The 18,560-nt window shown below is 42.6% G+C and overlaps 1 protein-coding gene across 1 annotated transcript in view; it reads right to left on the reverse strand.

Annotated features, from left to right (window-relative positions):
* Positions 1–13,029, reverse strand: part of Mapk1 (mitogen-activated protein kinase 1) — a 65,316-nt gene extending 52,287 nt beyond the window's left edge. Inside the window, exon 1 of the mRNA XM_038345025.2 lies at positions 12,707–13,029. Within this exon, the coding sequence (XP_038200953.1) occupies positions 12,707–12,816 (110 nt within the window). The 5' untranslated portion in view covers positions 12,817–13,029. The remainder of the gene's footprint in view (positions 1–12,706) is intronic.
* Between the last annotated feature and the right edge of the window lie 5,531 nt (positions 13,030–18,560).

Raw genomic sequence — 18,560 nt, forward strand, 5'->3', positions numbered from 1 at the left:
AGCCTTTACTGTGACATCCTTTTACTCATGTCTTACCATTCTTGTCACTCCTGGCAACTGCCAAACTCAAGTGTCCTCCCTGCAGATTTTTCAACCTCCTCCCTCCATCCTCTCTACCTGCCCAATAACTACCTCAGCTTGTAAGGAGACAGCCAGGACACTCTAATTCTTACAGATTCCCCCTGTGCAGGATTTTTTTTTCCCTCTAAATAAAGGCCCACATTGTCTTCGGTCATTTGTCCGACCTTGCTGATCTTTCAAAATCCAGCCAGCATCTTTAAACAATGGCTTTCCTTTAACAGAGCAAGTAGGAATGCCCTCTACCAACACTGTGCTTCCATTTCAGTTCTGTTATGGACAGTCTGGTAATTAAGACAGGATAAAAGACACCTAAATTGTCGGTGGTGCTTTAATCCCAGCACTCAGGAGGCAGAGGCAAACGAATCTCGAGTTTGAGGCCAGTCTGGCCTACAGAGCAAGTTTCAGGGCAACCAGGGCTACACAGAGAAACCATCTTAAAAACAAAGAAAACAAAAACAAACCAACCAAATAAGAAAGAAACCTAAGTAATGAAGAGACAAAGCAGAGATGATAGACAACCACAAGTTTATTTTCTTTCCATATTTCTTTGTATTGAAGAATATTTCTAATATTCTTTGAAAGTATCATTTTTATTGTCAATGAATGATGTATGACTAGGAATGTCCCAGAAGATTACTTGAAAATATAATCAAAAGAGATGGGAGCTGGGCATGATAGCACATGTATTTAAATCCCAGTACTCAGGAAACAGAGGCAAGTAGATCTGAGTTTAAGGCTAGTCTAGTCTATAAAGTGAGACCTTGGTGCAAAAAGATGACTCTGCAGTTAAGAACACCAACTGCTTCTCAAGAGGCCCTTTGGTTCTGGGTTCCCAGCAACCAAGTCTGGCAGCTCACAACTGTTTTTAACTCCAGTTCCAGGGGATCCAACACCTATGGCCTTTGTATCTGCATACAGAGGCAACATTAAAAATATCAAAACCAACCCCCCCCCCCCAAATACTAGCAAAATGTTATCACAGGCAGAATGTCAAGTCATGTTGGTGACTTTTTTTTTAATGTAGGGCAGCGATTCTCAACGGGGGGGGGGGGGGTCAACGACCCTTTCAATGCCTAAAACCATTGGAAAACAGATATTTACATTATGATTCACAACAGCAGCAAAATTACAGTTATGAGGTAGCAATGAAAGTAATTTTATGGTTGGGGGGTCACCAAACACGAGTAGCTGTATTAATATTAAAAGCTGTATTAATATTAAAAGGTCGAAAACCACTGGGGAAGGGAATCACACACACAAGGCAAAAATGTCCTACCACTGAGCTAAATCCTTAATTGTTCCCACAAAAGTTTTAATATAGCAATTAGCTGTTTTGTCACTAATGTTAAGTATCGATTTTCTTTTTGTCTTTTGAGATATGATCTTGCTCTGCAGCCCAGGCTGGTCTCTTTCCTCCACTTTCCAACAGCTAGCTGGCTGTGTGACTATAGCCATTTGCCATAATGGTCTACCATCATGTATTTTGACTCAAGGGAAAGGTCTAAACTTGTATATATGTATTTTTTTTTAAATCAACTGATTCAAACAATGAAACAGAAACAAAGATTTTCTAATGGGAAAAATATAAATTTTAGGATAGGTTTTAGCATTGCCGGACTGAAAAGTGAGCAAACATTTTCATATATGTTGAAGCAGAGAACCTAGATTGGTTCTGCTGATTTCCAGACCAAAGTTCTTCAGTTAGCTGTCTTCAAGGCTCCTCTCAAGTTTTGGCAAATAATTTATAAAAACATCTTCCTCAGAATAATTAACAACTTTTAACTGAAGAGAAACAAAATACAGTTCTAAGCCGGGCGGGGTGGCACACGCCTTTAATCCCAGCACTCGGGAGGCAGAGGCAGGTGGATCTCTGAGTTCGAGGCCAGCCTGGTCTACAAGAGCTAGTTCCAGGACAGGCACTAGAAACTACAGGGAAACCCTGTCTCGAAAAAAACAAAACAAACAAAAAAAAAATACAGTTCTAAGTCTGCCAATGATATCTGACCTATTATCTTATTATACATCTTATCACATACTTAGAATGCAAGCTCCAAACTCATTAACATTTGATACATTACCAGCAACCTAATGCTTAGATTCCAATCTAGTCTTGCCAATTCAGAATAGAGTACTACCTATAACCATCATGGCTTTAGACTCCTTCAGTGTGAAACTATTTTTTTTTCCCCCCGGTTTTTCGAGACAGGGTTTCTCTGTAGCTTTGGAGCCTGTCCTGGAACTAGCTCTTGTAGACCAGGCTGGTCTCGAACTCACAGAGATCCGCCTGCCTCTGCCTCCCGAGTGCTGGGATTAAAGGCGTGCGCCACCGCCACCCGGCAGTGTGAAACTATTCTTTCTTTTTTTTTTTTGGTTTTTCGAGACAGGGTTTCTCTGTAGCTTTTTTAGAACCTGTCCTGGAACTAGCTCTTGTAGACCAGGCTGGCCTTGAACTCACAGAGATCCGCCTGCCTCTGCCTCCCGAGTGCTGGGATTAAAGGCGTGCGCCACCACCGCCCGGCCAGTGTGAAACTATTCTGCGGCCTTTTCTAAAACAAAATAAAAAAGTCTGAGTTAATTTGTTGTTGCTTTTGAATGGGCATTGGCATGTGCTCACCATAGCTTCTATGTGGAGTTCAAAGGTCAATTTTTAAGAGTTGGCTCTCCCCCACCACACGGATCTCAGGGATCAAATTCAGGTAGTCAGAATGATGCCTGCTGAACCACCTTACAGACCCAAATTGCTGGTTATTTTGTCACAGTAATGAGAAAAGAGACAAAGGCACCAGGTACTCAGCATTCAACACTTCACCAACACTCTTATCGACTCCTCACTACATGGAAGTGCTGGTAATTTCCCACAGCCGCAGGTAAGTGGACAAAACCCATTCTATTCCTTGCTGCACTGAAGAGACACCATAAACAAGATAAAATGCTGGAGTAAGCTATAGCCAGGCATTAGGAACACTAACCTTAGAAAAGTACGGTCCAGAATGTCTCAACTGGGTGGTGGCGCCACGCAAGCCTTTAATCCCAGGATTTGGAAGGCAAAGAAAGGAGGATCCCTGAGTTTGAGGCCAGCCTGGTTTATAGAGCAAGTTCCAGGAAGGCTCCAAAGCTACAGTAGAGAAGCCCTCTCTCAAAAAACAAAACAAAAAAAACCATTTCTTCATTTTTGTCTGTTGCTATACTGGGCCTTATTTCCCCAGCCCCAAGAACGTCTCTTGAGGACCTTGGGAATACGACTCACAGGCAGAATGCTAGCTGAATTTGGATCCTCAGAACCCACATAAAAAGCCAGGCACGACTGTGCATACCTATAACCCCAGCTTGGGGAGTAGACTCAAGGGAATTTCTAGATATCCAATTTCTGTAAGACCTTGTCTCAAAAGAAAGAGAAAAGATAAGGCAGATAGGTGACTCTCTAGTAACTGCTTAGCCTGCTGCCTCTTGCAGTATGATCAGTAAGTCAAACTGCCTTCTCAAACGTGGGAACAACAATGGAAAACTCCTGATAGCAACATCTGACCATGACAGGTATGCACACAAACACCCAGGGATGGCTCTTGAGGTGGGTGTAGTCATTTGTGCCTATAATCCTTACTGAATTATTAGGCAGAGGCACAATTCCTCCAAGTTTGAGGCTAGCCAGGTCTACATACAGTAAGGCTAGTGAATTCATTATTTGTAAATTTTAAAAAGGAAAGAACATGATTGTGAAACTAGGCTAATTAAGACAGGTTTACAACCACAGTCTATCAGTTAGCTGTGGCAGATTCCATAATATTCCACGTTTTAGTTTCAACTATAGGTTCCTGACTCAGAGCCTGTCCTAAGACTTCTGTTGCTGTGATAAAATACCATGACCAAGACAGCTTAAGCAATAGTTTATTTTGGTTTATGGATTCAGAAGGATAAAAAGAAGTCTACGATGGCAGTGACAGCATGGCTGCAGGCAGCAGGCATATCCTCTGTTAACAGCAAGCTAAGATTTCACAGCTTGAACCACAAGCAGGAAACAGAGGGCACATGGGACCATACCTTGCTTTAAATTCTCAAAGCCTACCCCTAGAGACATACTTCTTACAACAAGGCCACACCTTCTAAACAATGCCACCAACTGGAAACCAAGTGTTCATACGAGCCTATGGAGGACATTTTCATTCAATCCACCACAGGGACCCTGGAGAATAATCTATTCCATTGACCTCCCCCCCTAAATAAAGTTTCACCCCCTTCTCTCCTTCTACTCCCTCCCTACCATATCCCCTTTGTTCCCACCCCCCAATCCACTCTTCCATTTCTGTTCAAGGAAGGGCAGGTCTCCCATGAGTATCCACAAAACATGGCACATCAAGTTGTAGTAAGACTAAGCACCATGTATTAAGGCTGGACAAGGTGAGCCAGTATAAGGAGTAGGGCCCCAAAGGCCTCTAAGAGTTGGAAACAGCTCCTGTTCCTGTCCCACAGGAGGAACAAGCTGCACAATTATAAAATATATGAAGAGTCCCTAGGTTATCCTGGTGATTTTTTTTAATGCTTTTAAAGCAACTGAATCCTTGCCTTATGCTGCTGGTCCTAATAATCATGTGTGAAGGTTAATAGATGAATGAAAGGAAAACAGAAAAGCAGAAGAGAAGGGAAGGGAGAAGACAGAACAAAGACAGGCCAAAGTGGTGTTGCTTCAGTAGGGGAAGAATATGTTGCACTGGTGCGGGAGAATTGTCTATATTCTGTCAATCATGTATTTTAATAAAACACCGATAGGCGGGTCAACCAGACAGGAAGTAGAGGCGGGGCAATAAGAACAGGAGAATGCTGGAAAGGAGGAAGCCCATTCCCCAGTCCTGCCCAGACCACCAAAGAAACAACATGTGAGCTGCCCTGCTAAGAAAGGTACCGAGCCATGTGGCCAACATAGATAAGAATAATGGGTTAATATAAGCTATTAAGAGCTAATACGTAGCATGAGCTATGGGCCAAGCAGTTTTATAATTTTTTGAGATCTCTGTGTGATTTTCTTTGGGAGCTTGCCGACTGTGGGGTACTGGGCAGGACAGAAACCCCAACAAGTAAGCCCTCTCATGTTACATTGCGCCCTCGAAAAGGCAGCAATTTGAAAACCCCAGACAGAACACAACTGGTTTGTTTTTTTTTGTCAATGAAACAGGAACCTCTAACTCTGTTGTTTGTAGCTTTCTCCTTTAGAGGTGCGCTCATAGTCTACTAAAGCTACTGTAGTCAAAATCCTCCTGTCATCTTTCTCCTTGCAGAGTAGGCCATTTCAAAGCTCAACCAGCCAGCCTTCACTAGTGGAGACAGAAGCAATGAAGCTATTGGATGTATTTTTAGACATCTCTCAGTGTGGGAACCCAAAGTGAAAAGGAATAAAAGCAAAGGAAGATTCAGAGAAAACATTCAAGATAATGTTTTCAGGGCTGGAGAGATGGCTCAGTGGTTAAGAGCATTGCCTGCTCTTCCAAAGGTCCCGAGTTCAATTCCCAGCAACCACATGGTGGCTCACAACCATCTAAAATGAGATCTGATGCCCTCTTCTGGCCTGCAGGCAAACACACAGAATATTGTATACATAATAAATAAATAAAATATTTAAAAAAAAATAAAATGTTTTCAAAGACTTATTTTTGTGTAGTGAGAAAACACACACACACACACACACACACACACACACACACACACGGAGGTTGGTAGACCTAATGAGCTGGTCCTCCTTGAAGCAGGGCTTTTTACTTGCACTGTGTTGCACGCTCCAAGTTAGCTGACCCATGAGCTTCTGAGGTAATCTTTTGTCTCCACCTCCCATTTCATGCCCAGGAATGCTCTAATTACAACATATGCAACCGTGTCTGGCTTTTACATGGGTTCCAAAGATCCAAATACAGGTCACCAGGCTTGCAAAAACTTTTACCCACTGAGATATCTTCCCAGCCTTCAACTGTTTTGGTTTTTCCTCTTTCTTTTCTCAATTGTTTTTATTTTTTGAGACAAGGCTGAGACTGAACTCAGCACTGCCTCCCAGTGCTGGATTAAAGGTGTGAGCTACCGCCGGGCGGTGGCGCACGCCTTTAATCCCAGCACTCGGGAGGCAGAGGCAGGCGGATCTCTGTGAGTTCGAGACCAGCCTGGTCTACAAGAGCTAGTTCCAGGACAGGCTCCAAAGCTACAGAGAAACCGTCTCGAAAAACCAAAAAAAAAAAAAAAAAGGTGTGAGCTACCATGCACAGCTTCAACCACTTTTTTATATATTTATTTATTATGCATACAATGTTCTGTTAACATATATACACCAGAAGAGGCACCAGATCTCATTATAGATGGTTGTGAGCCACCATGTGATTGCTGGGAATTGAACTCAGGACCTCTAGAAGAGCAGCTAGTGCTCTTAACCTCTGAGCCACCCCTCCAGCCCTCAACCACGTTTTTTAACTAGTAAGTACATACAGTTGCTGGGGAAACTTAGATGCTTTTCATAAGAACCTTTAAAATACCTAAGAACTGGAAACAATCCAAGTAAATTCATAGTAATAGTATTAACAATTAGAACTACAAGAGTACCTTAGGGACTATAACAAAAATTTTATAATCTAGATTGCTGAGACTACATTTCTACATTTCTAGTGTTTACGTGCGCCAGCCTCCTCATGTATTTAGGCTCTAAATGTGACCTAAGATTTATTAGTTAGCAACTAATCTGAGTTTCTTAATCCCAAGATGGATGTGGTGGCACACCCTATAAACCTAGCATTTGTGCTAGAGACCAAAAGCCCAAGATCATCCTCAGTTACAAAATAAGTATCAGTGGCCAGGTCGAGCTACTAGACCCTTTCACAACACACACACAAAACAGAAATAAAAGTAAGTGTGGACACAAACTGCAGAAAAGGCCGTCCTTTGATGAGTCCCAGTCATCTACAACACCAAGTTCAAACTCCCAGCTGTTATAACCACACCTTTCTCCCTAAGGTGTCCTTTACGCTAGCTGTGGCACTTTGTGGTTTTCCTGACCACATATGCTATTTTCATGCTGTTGTGCCTTTGCATGTATTATTTCTCTCTGCCTCGAAAGCATTTTTAACATTAACACTAAGCTCAACATCGGAAAGGCCTTCCATTACCTAGCACGTTATGCATCCCTCCTGTACAGCACTGGCAGTCTGTTACTGCCCAAGTATATCTTATTTAAGTTACCACTATGCAGGAACCAAGTGAATCAACCCTGTGTTTGATAAGCTCCTCCTGAGCAAACCACCTTATATCAACAGTTTTAAGGAAGGCTATAATGAGACACAAGAAAATATAAGTAACATTTTTGTTACTGAAGTCATTATTTTCTCAACTTCATCTTCCCTCCCTGTTTGTTTTCAACACTGAAGACGAAATCCAGAGAAAGAAAGCACCACCACTGACTCCGAGTGCCCCACCCCTAACTCTCTAATCCTCTGAATGTCACTCAGGAGCCAGCCAGAATGGGACTGCTTCACATCTATCAGGCACGAGTCCTCTACCACAGTCATACTCTACTCTTTTGCTCCCTGGAGTAACTCTTTAATGACTACTATGTCCTTCCTTGGGTTCCTGTAACAATATCAATCCTGGTCCCTTTCACCAGTTCCTGTCCTCTTTGTGTGACTTGCCTTTCATTGCTACCTAGAGAAAGATATTCCCGTCTCAGTTCTCAGATAGTTTCTCACCACTTCCATTAGCCTGACCTTAAATTAAGAATCTCCCAGCCCCTGTCACACACTGAAACAATATTTCAAAAATTAAAATTATTCAGGGATGGAGAGACAGCTCAGGGTTTAAGGGTGCTAGCTGTTCTTGCAGAGAACCCCAGTTCAGTTTTCAGTACCCACACCAGGTGGCTCACAAAGCCTTCTTCTATTTATTTATTTATTATGTATACCATATTCTGTCTGTGTGTATGCCTGCAGGGCAGAAGAGGGCACCAGACCCCATTACAGATGGCTGTGAGCCACCATGTGGTTGCTGGGAATTGAACTCAGGACCTTTGGAAGAGCAGGCAATGCTCTTAATCTCTGAGCCATCTCTCCAGCCCCCTCACAAAGCCTTCTTACTCCCTTCTTTTGGCCTCCAAGGAGACACACCCACATACCCATATAAACTGATTTTTTTTTAAAAATTGAACTCATCTTAGTAGACAATCAAGTACACAGCTTCCATTTCTTCCTCCTCATCTCTGACACATCTCATCTTCTACACAGCTCAATGGTTCTCAGGTTTCTCTTGTTTGCAGTGATGCTTTTATTCTTCCTCTTCTATTTCAGTAGTTCTTAATCATACTGGGGACCATGAAACCCTCTGAAAATCTACTGAATAATATACTAAAAACATGTTGAACATGCATGCTTACGTCAAGAAACCAATTCCTCAAATAATAACTTATGTTCCTCCACTCGACATTTTAACTTACTGTATAGAGTTTTCTTTTTAAAAAGATTTTTTTCTGTGTGTTTTGCCTGCTTGTATGTTTGTGCATCATGTGCATGCCTGGTACCTGTGTAGCTGGAAAAGATGGTCAAATCCCCTAGAACCGAAGTTAAGGGCAGTTGTGAGCCACCATGTGGGTTCTGCAATTGAACCCAAGCCCATCCATTAAGAATAACAAATGTACCGCCAAACAAACAAAAATAGGCGGTTGCACCACCTTTAATTCCAGCACTCGGGAGGCAGAGTGGATCTCTGTGAGTTCGAGGCCGACCTGGTCTACAAGAGCTAGTTCCAGGACAGGATCCAAAGCTACAGAGAAACCCTGTCTTGAAAAAAATAAAAGAAAAACAAATGCTGTTAATGCAGAGCTATCTCTCCAGTCTCTGTATAAAGAAATTGCATCATTAGCTCCTGCTCTCAAGATGCTTTCTGTATAGCCATGAGTGATCTATAAACTTAATAAGCTGACACAGAAATCACTATTTCTCCCTGATAAACCCGTTGTGTCTACAGGACCCTCTCTTGGATTAGGGCCCCAATCCTTGTCTCACGTTAGCTCAGCAATCTTCAAACCTAAGCCCATCTTTCAGATTCTTACCTTTTAGCTGCTTTGCTTCTGTCCTCCCTTTGTGAAGTCTCAGTGTCTCTCTCGGTTTTCTGAGACAGGGTTTCTCTGTAGCTTTGAAGCCTGTCCTGGAACTTGTTTTTGTAGACCAGGCTGGCCTCGAACTCACAGAGATCCGCCTGCCTCTGCCTCATGCTGAGATTAAAGGCTTGCACCACCACTGCTCGGCTTTGTTAAGTCTCACCACTTCTGCAAGAGCTCCTGACTGATTTGTCGGCTCAAGACTCATTTCCACCGACAATTACTGCACCCAGAGATGGCTACAATGGACTCATTTCTCTATCACCACCAAAATTAAAATTTGATCATGACTATCAATGCTTTCTTTCCCATTAAACAAATAAAATCATTTACTTTTGCTGTTATGGAGTCCACTACAGTTTTCACCCAAAGACTTTTCTAAGATTAGATTCAACAGCTCAGGCTGTTACTTGCCCCTATTATCTATCAAAATTACACCCACTCTTAAACACCCAACTCAAAACCCAGTCTTGCTTTCTTTTAATAAACATTTTACATTATGTATATTCCATATGCATGCATATTTGTGCACACACACAGGTACCCACAAGAGTTCAGAGGCATTTGATTACTTGGAGCTGGAGTTACTGGCTGTTAGGAACTCAATTCTAGTAAGAACTCTTGGCTGCTGAGCACCCACCACTCAATCTTATCTTTTAGTCTTCACATAATAATTAGGAAAGAGAACCTAAATAAAATAGGCACAATGTCCAGTGAGCTGCTTTAGGGAAAACCCTGTTAAAGAATAGCTGAAAATACCTGAAATAATTTTAAAGGATTTTAAAAATTATTTTCATAATTTTATGTATGTGTACCCAATGAGTTTTCTATGCACACGTGTGCAGATGCCCTTGGAAGCCAGAGGGTCACGTAATGCAGATGCGGGGATCTAAAGGAGCTCTTAACTACTAAGTCATTTCTCCAGCTTTTTAAAGATCACAACTATTCAAGAAGACATTCAAGCCAAGATGCCCTTCATAAGTCCAGCACAGATAAAATGCTAATTACCTTTAATTAAGAATACTCTATAAATACTAAAATGTTTTCAACCTGGAGATAAAACGATGGATCCAGAATTTAAATTTCAATTATATCTTCATTTTCTTAAAACTAAAATTTGTGCCGGGCGGTGGTGGCGCACGCCTTTAATCCCAGCACTCGGGAGGCAGAGGCAGGCGGATCTCTGTGAGTTCGAGACCAGCCTGGTCTACAAGAGCTAGTTCCAGGACAGGCTCTAAAGCTGCAGAGAAACCTTGTCTCAAAAAACCAAAAAAAAAAAAAAAAAAAAAAAAAACCTAAAATTTGTATCTTTAAATTTATTTCATGCATATGGGTGTTTTGCTCAAATGCATGTTCAAACGGGACAGTTGTGAGCTGCCCATGTGGGTGCTGGGAATCGAATCCAGGGCAGCAAGTGGTCTTAGCTGCAGAATCCTCTCTCCAGCCTCTAAAATTTGAATTTTAAAGAGAACTTTGCACAGCAGCTGGGAACTTCAAAGGTCAAGTAACTAACTCCACAGCAGCAATAGCACCAGGATCTAAACAATCCGTTTTATCAGACAGGTGGGGGAGAGGAGTCCAACTGACAAAGCCTAAACTTATCGTCCCTATTTAAAGTAAGCTAATTTTTTTTTTTTTTTTGTTTTTCAAGACAGGTTTTCTCTGCAGCTTTTTTTAGAGCCTGGCCTGGAACTAGCTCTTGTAGACCAGGCTGGCCTCGAACTCACAGAGATCCGCCTGCCTCTGCCTCCCGAGTGCTGGGATTAAAGGCGTGCGCCACCACCGCCCGGCAAGTAAGCTAATTTTTAAAATGAGATTATGACAGGCAATCTTGAGTATCTTATTTATAATAAGAGAGTTACTGGGACGTTTACTGCAGTTGCGAGAGCAGTAACAATAGGTGCATGACAGACGTGATGTGGGAAGTGCTGTTTTTCTATTCCTTTATAAAGGTCTTTCTTCAATTGTGACTCCCAGGACTAGTCCTCTTCTATCTTCATAGTTGTACACTATGAAATATTTTGCTCATAAAGAAAATAAAATTATAGTCTTTTTCAAAAGAATATTATTCTATCTAGTTCAAACACTTGGTTAAAAAAATACATCTTTCCTAGCATTTCTAAAATGACCACCATTCAAATTTGATGCACTTCTTGCTCATCAGAAAAATACGCTAAGTCCCGAGATTATTAATAACATCAAGGAAAGGCGTGTGTAATGATTTTAAAGCTACAGCATTTGAAACAGGATCTGTCTATAATCAAAGCCTGATTCTACTTCTGCACCCTTGGGAAAGGACTTCTTACAATACCTTATCTGAACAAGAAAGGTATCATTTCTTTCCTAAAAATGGCTATCCAGGTAAAATTAAACTATGAGGATAGCAGAGTATCTAACTTAGAGATCTTCAATAAGTTTACTTCATGTAGCACAAAAAACAAATTTAAAAGAAAATCTATTTCCCCGAGTTTTCTACGTACAAAATACAAGCAGCCCGTTTTTTAAAAAAAATACACTTCATCATTTCACAATCTGGTGAGAAATCTTGCAAGTGACCACGCAAGAACTATCAGGGCTGTATAGATACCGAAAACTAAAATGTGAAGGAAAAACGGCCACAATAAACTGGGCTAAAACGTATGGATACACTTACAATTTTAAGAAAGCTCCCCTTCGATGGTAAGGAAGGAGTAATCTAAAATCAATTTGGGCCCAATTCCAAATACATCTTAATAACTCTAAGAGTGATGCTGGTGCCAGCCTGGTCTACAAGAGCTAGTTCCAGGACAGGCTCTAGAAACTACAGGGAAACCCTGTCTCGAAAAACCAAAAAAAAAAAAAAAAAAAAAGAGTGATGCTGGTTTATCTTTCCTGAAACGCAACCGCTACGATATTTAAAGCCATTTCGAAACTCTTCAATATTTAAATATCCTCACAACCAACCCTGGTGTCATTAATGCTTTTTAGAAAGCCTGAGTAGGAACGCATCATTAGCGCCACTGAAGATATTTTGTGAAAGCTGTTCATGTGTACAGAAAGAAGAGAAGAAAAATATTTTGGTGTTCAGCACACAAACTGAGGATTCTGGTTTGCAAAACCACGGCCGCCTCCATCACCGCCACCACGGACAAGTATGTGATGGAATTCCTGGTTTTAGAATGTAATGTCAAAAGAAGACGATTATAAAGCTATAAATTAGGGGACACGGTGCACTTCCGTTCCTGTCCCGAGGGAAAAGACACGAAAGTACGAGCCCGAGAGCAAGTCCTCGGGTCCTGGCTTCATTCTGGAGGTGCCCCTCCAACCACAAACGGGGGTCAGCCCAGGAAGCACACAACAACACCTAAGCCTCGACGGGCTTCTTGAGTGTGGACCAAAGAGAAGTCAGGCATCCAGGGCGCTGCAGAACGCGAGGCCAAGGCGCGGGAAGGGCCGCGGCTGCGCCCAGAGCCACCGGCAGAGGCATGAGGTGAGCGGGTGAGGCCGGGCTTGCACACCAGCGCAGACACTCACCAAACCATGCCGTAGGCGCCCTCTCCGATGTACGAGAGGTTGGTGTAGCGCGGCCCCACGTCGAACACCTGCCCGCGGACCATCTCCGGGCCCGCCGCCGCCGCCGCCATGTTGGCTGCCTAGCCGCCGCCGCCGCTTTGGGCTCGACGCTTCGCGGCTACCGCTCGGCTTGTGCAGCGCCTCCCGCAGGGACCGCGCCGCCACCCGTGCAGTCGCCGCCGCCGGCAACCGGGAACGAGGAATGGAGACAACACAGAGGGGAGAATTGACCGCCAGTCGAACCACTGCCTGCCTTCCTGCCTGACGGGCAGCGAGCGGGAGGAGGGAGGGGCTGGCGTCGAGGGGCGCTGGGGCGGAGTCAAGGGCGTGCTCACTGATTGGCTCCTCGCGGCGCTGGGGAGGAGTCTCGCGAGCCGGCGGAAGCAGCGAGCGCAGGCAGGAGCGCTGCGGCTGCGGGGGAGGCCCGTCACGTGCGTTTGGAGAACCCGGTGCTAGGTGGCTCTTGAAAGCCAAGTTGGAACCTGGGCGTAACGACCCCATAGAGTGTCCCTCTGTGCCCGGTCCAGGACGAACTTGTGTGGGACCCGGAACTTGGTGAGAACGGAGGACTCACCATACACCAGCCACTGGACCCCTGAGACTGGCCTCTGGGAATCCGTTGCCCACCACTCTCTGATGAACTTAGACTAACAAACTGAGACAGAAACCAAAAACCATGACCCATACCCAGATAGATATTTTCATACATAAAAGTGTGAGACAGAAGTAGAAACCAAAACACAAGGCATTGAATCCCTTAATTAGAGATTTGTTCAAGGAGATTTGCTGCATACTTACAGTGTTGGAGCCAACCACCCTTCTAGAGAGAAGAGAGACGAAATGCAATACTTAACTGCAAGTGCTGTTTAGGGGGTTGTAGGTGGGGACGCTGGGAAAATACTTTCAAATTCAAGGACTGAGACCCGGGTGTTGTGTAACAGTTTCCTGAGATTGAAACATTTTATCCTGAGGTTCTCCTTAAACAGGAAGGTAAACAACAAAGGAACTATGGGAAGTCCTTGAAACTGATCAGATTCACCAGGCTACTTCTTGCTAGAGTAAGCAATAAAACCTGAGAGTCCCTCTCAGATGAACTCAGGGGAGCTAGAACGAAGTCTCAGCCAAACTGTCTGAGAAGCAGAAACCAGCGCCCCCTCCCAGGAAGAGGTTTAGACCAACTTAAATAGCTGGAAGGACACTCTTCAACTTTGATGATAACTGTACTTTGGTCTGTCCTGAGCTCCCTGTCAGTAGTGAGTAGATGCATGTGGTGTCTCTCCAGGAATCCTTTTATCACACAACACCAGTTTGGTACAGATGAGCAGAAACGTAGAAATACAGCACGTTTAGAATTGCTGAAACATGTGAAGAAGATTTAGAAAAAAAAAACAACACGATGTCGTGGGTCAGAACCAGTCACAAACACCAATAAACTGAAGAATAAAGTTGGGATCTTAAAGTAGGTGGGTGTCAAGGAAAGCAATGGTGAGATAGCGACCCAGTTTGTGTCCCTGGAAGCAGACTCCTCTATGGCCAACAGTGCTGTCTAAGCCAGAGGCCAACTCTGCCCTTTTAGACATCAATAAGGATCTATTGGGCAATCCCAAAGATAAAAAAGTAAATCTTTAAAAATAAAGGGAGGAACTAGGGGGTGTCCTTGGGTGGTAGAGTGCATTGTTATCCTATGGCAGGCCTTGGATTCATTTCGCAACACTAAAGGACAACATCCTGAAAGGGAAAAAACAAAGCTCCGAGAGTTAAAATTAGTCCTTCAAAATGTATTGGGCCACTCAGCAGAATCCTTTTTAGAAGACAATACCATGGCTCTATTAAGATGTATTTTTTTTAAAGATCAGGATAAATGGATAGTACCATGAAATTAAACCCACATTCACCAACACAAAGTAGCAGTTGAAACAGTAAAACAGACCTGATGACACAGCAAGTCAGCAGTGTAAATGGTGGACGTGAGAGGAGTTTACAAAGTCGTAGAGTAGTTCCTGAAGGAAGAAAATTATCAGAGACAGTGCTGTATACTTTTAATCACAGCATTTCCCTGCCAGGGCTACATACATAGTATAAGACCTTGTTTTTAAAGAGAGACAAAATAATTGAGATAATCGTAGGGGTTCAAACGATACAGATTCCAAGAATAAAACTGAGGGAATCAATTAGAAGTAGAAGTCTAAGTGGAAGAAGGCTTTCCTCAGTAGCAAAGGAGAAAATTCAGTGAGTTTGCTAGGTTTCAGAAAATTAATAAGCAGAAGCCAACCTCTTCTATTGCTGTGTCAGAATGCTCTGACAAAAGCAACGTCTGGGAGGCAGGGTTTATTTCTACTCCTCATTTGAGAAAACGTGGATAAAAGTCCTGGCGGCAGGCGCCAAAGGCAGTTGTTCACATTGCAGAAGCAGGAAGCAGAGAATAATGTTAATACTCAGCTCCCCTGGCCCCAGTTTTAAATATAGTCTTGGACTTCACCGCTGAGAAAGGTGCTCTCCATAGTTAAGGTGGGTCTTCCACCTTCCATTAACATGAACTAAATGATCTCTCACAGGCATGAAGATTCTAACAGATAGACAGTATTGACCATCATACAACTTTAAGAGGAAATCTGGGTGAGTGCATGTGTTTAAAAATGACATATATCTCTATTATATGTATATAACTGTTTGGCCTGGTGTGGGTAGAGTCAGAAGAGGGTGTTGGATCCTGTAGTTACAGACAGTTGGGAGCAGCCATATGGATGCTGAGAACGGAACCTGGGTCCTCTGCAGGAACAGCCAGTGTCCTTAACTGCTGAGCCATCTCTCTAGCAGCCAAAAGCTGATGCATTTCAGGGATAAAGAACACACTAGTAACATCCTATCAGAGGATAAAATTACTTATTTGAAAAGCTAGAAACTAGCTCCAGAGTGATGATAGATACCCATAGTCCTGCATGCGGAGGCCAAAGATTGTAAGAGTAAGGTTATTCTTGGCTGCAAAGCAAGTTGGAGGTCAGTCTCAGCTACAGGAGATGCAGTTTCAAGGAAAAAAACCCAGATACCTAAATACTGACCTTCAGATATCTTCTCTGTAATAATTATTATAATAATTAAATGCTAAAGGAAAATGAAGCAAAACGGGCAGCTGTTGGAAGGGTTTGATGTGATTCTCCTTGGATCATTTCGTTCACTCTGAAGTCTTGGTTGCCCTGAGTAACTCCCTTAATTTTGCCTTTGCACTGACTTACTGGGTGGGCAGGGCATGTCGCAAACAGCTTGTCTATGGAAGTCAGTGACGACTCGTAGGAGTTCTCTCCTTTCTACCATGTGCGCTCTGGAAACCAAACTCAGGTCATCAGGTTTTGTGGCAGGCACCTTTATTTTCTGAGCCATCTCACTGGCTCAAGAATAACTCTTCTTTGAGTTTCAGGTCAGTATATCTACTACACACAGGACAGTGCCATGTGACCTCACACATTTACGTGAACTCTACATAGCCAAACTACCAGCAGTTACTTGATAAAACCTTAGCTTCAATTTCCCCAGACTTAGAGGGGTTTGCAGTAATACCCACCTGATTATATGTATTGCACAGAGTAAATAAGATAACACACAAAGAACCCGGTACATAATACTACGTACCCAATAAAGGTTATCAGTTACTGTTATCTACCCCACCCAGCCCTGTTCCTCATCTTGTATCTAGAGGACAGTGATACCTTTACATAGATACAAACTGTAAATAAGGCTGTAATTGTAATGCCTCATAGGCTGGCGGTGTAGCTTTGTGGTAGAATATTTATCCAATATGTATTTTGCCCCACCCCTGAATGTAACACCACCTACCCAGTCACAAATTCCCATAAAGTTTAATGTTTATGAATCTATTTAAGATTTCTTTTGGTAACTTTTTATGTGTAAGGTGTGTCCTTATGTATGTGCATGTATGTGTGTGTAAGTGTACTTATGTATACATGTCCAGGTGGAAACTAGAATTCTTATTTCTGCTAGACTGGCTAGCCTTTCAGCCCTCTGCCCAACACTGGGGGTACATATGCATATTGCTAGATCAGGCTTGTATGTGGGTGCTGGGGATCTGAACTCAGTTTATCATGCTTTTGTACCAAGCACCCTACGTTCTGAGTCCTCTTCCCAGTTCTAATACCTCTTTAATATATTTTTTGCTACTTGAAAGTATGGTCCCCAGACCCAGAAGCATTTCTGAAAGTTTGTTGTAGCATCTCAGGCCCCACCCCTAACCTCTTGAATCCAGATGTGCATTTTAACAAGAGCCTCTGGTCATTAGTTTCCATCTAAAGTTTGAGAAGCAAACTTTGCGTATAACCACTTGTTGGTTAAAACCTGTTGTATCATCTTACTGAGACTGCACAACGTCTTGACTCCTTCCAGTGGTGTCATCTCCAGTTGTTTCTTCTTGTACTGGGACTGGTCTTTCTATAACAAACTTAATCATATTCATGTTCTGACTCCTATCTTCCTTTTCCTTTTTGTTGCTGGGGCTTGAACCCTGTATCCTTCCATACTTCCCAGATAATCAGGAGTTTTGGCAGGACCTTAAAGCACATATCAGGATTGTGAGGAGCCAGGCAACGCCCGATAACTATGGCACTGACGCAGATATGACACCACGTAAATGAGTTAAAAGCTCTGGAGGAGCCCTGAAAGTTAAGTGTGAACACTGATACACAAATGCTTCAGTTAGGGGCTGGAGAGATGGCTCAGTGATTAAGAGCACTTGCTGCTCTTCAGAGGACCCAGGTTCAATTCCCAGCTGGCAGCTCAAAATAAAGACTCCAGTTCAAGGGGATCTGTCACCCTTTTCTGGTCTCTGAAGGTACCACACACATATGGAATATGGACAAAACACCCATACATATAAAATTATTGATTATAAAAACAAAAGAAAACCAGAGTTCTAGCTCTCAAAAAAATTTTATGCTTCAGAATGGCAGAAATGGAACATATCTTAAATTTCTAGATATTTTTTAAATGGGCTAGTATGTGGCTTTGAACATGATATTCAGTAGTTACTGCTTTTTTTGAACCATGTGTATTCCTCAAAAATCTTGCTTAAGATTCTGATTTCTACCCTATTAGTTTTCATTAATATCAAGTTGTTTCCTAGTCTATATATTTTTCTTATTTTTATTTTTTATGTGTATGGATGTTTTGTCTGCTTGTATGTCCGTGTACTACATTTGGGGCTGGTGCCCTTCGGAGGCCGGAAAAGAGCACTGGATTCCCGGTACTGGACTTACAGATGGTTGTTAAATGGAAATCAGCCCTGGGTTCTTTGGAAGAGTGGCCAGTGCTCTAAAGAATTATATAGTATTGACACTTGACATATATGCTTGTCAGTGTTTATGTGGCATGTGGTTAATTCAACCTGTAGAAGATTTCCATGTATGTACATTTTATTTTTCAGCTGTTAATATCGGAATTATGAGAACACCTTTTAAAACTCCTGATCTAGAGCTGGAGAGATGGCTCAGCAGTTAAGAACACTGACTGCTCTTCCAGAGGACACAGGTTCAACTCCCAGCACTCACATGGCAGCTTACAACTGTCTGTAACTCCAGTCCTGGGGACCTGACACCTTCACACCAATGCAGATAAAAAAAAAAAACAACCCAGATTCACACACAGTATTAGTAAGGGGATAGTTCAGAAAGGGGAAATTTCTTTTTAAGATACCATTTGTCTAAAAATAAAGTATGATTTGGCCATTGATACATTTTGTGTTTATTTTCCATTTGTTCTCATCCCATGCCCCCAAACAAGATTAACATATGTATTGCTTACTAATATT

The sequence above is a fragment of the Arvicola amphibius genome, chromosome 10 (genome assembly GCF_903992535.2).
Source record: "Arvicola amphibius chromosome 10, mArvAmp1.2, whole genome shotgun sequence".
Taxonomy (NCBI): Eukaryota; Metazoa; Chordata; class Mammalia; order Rodentia; family Cricetidae; genus Arvicola; species Arvicola amphibius.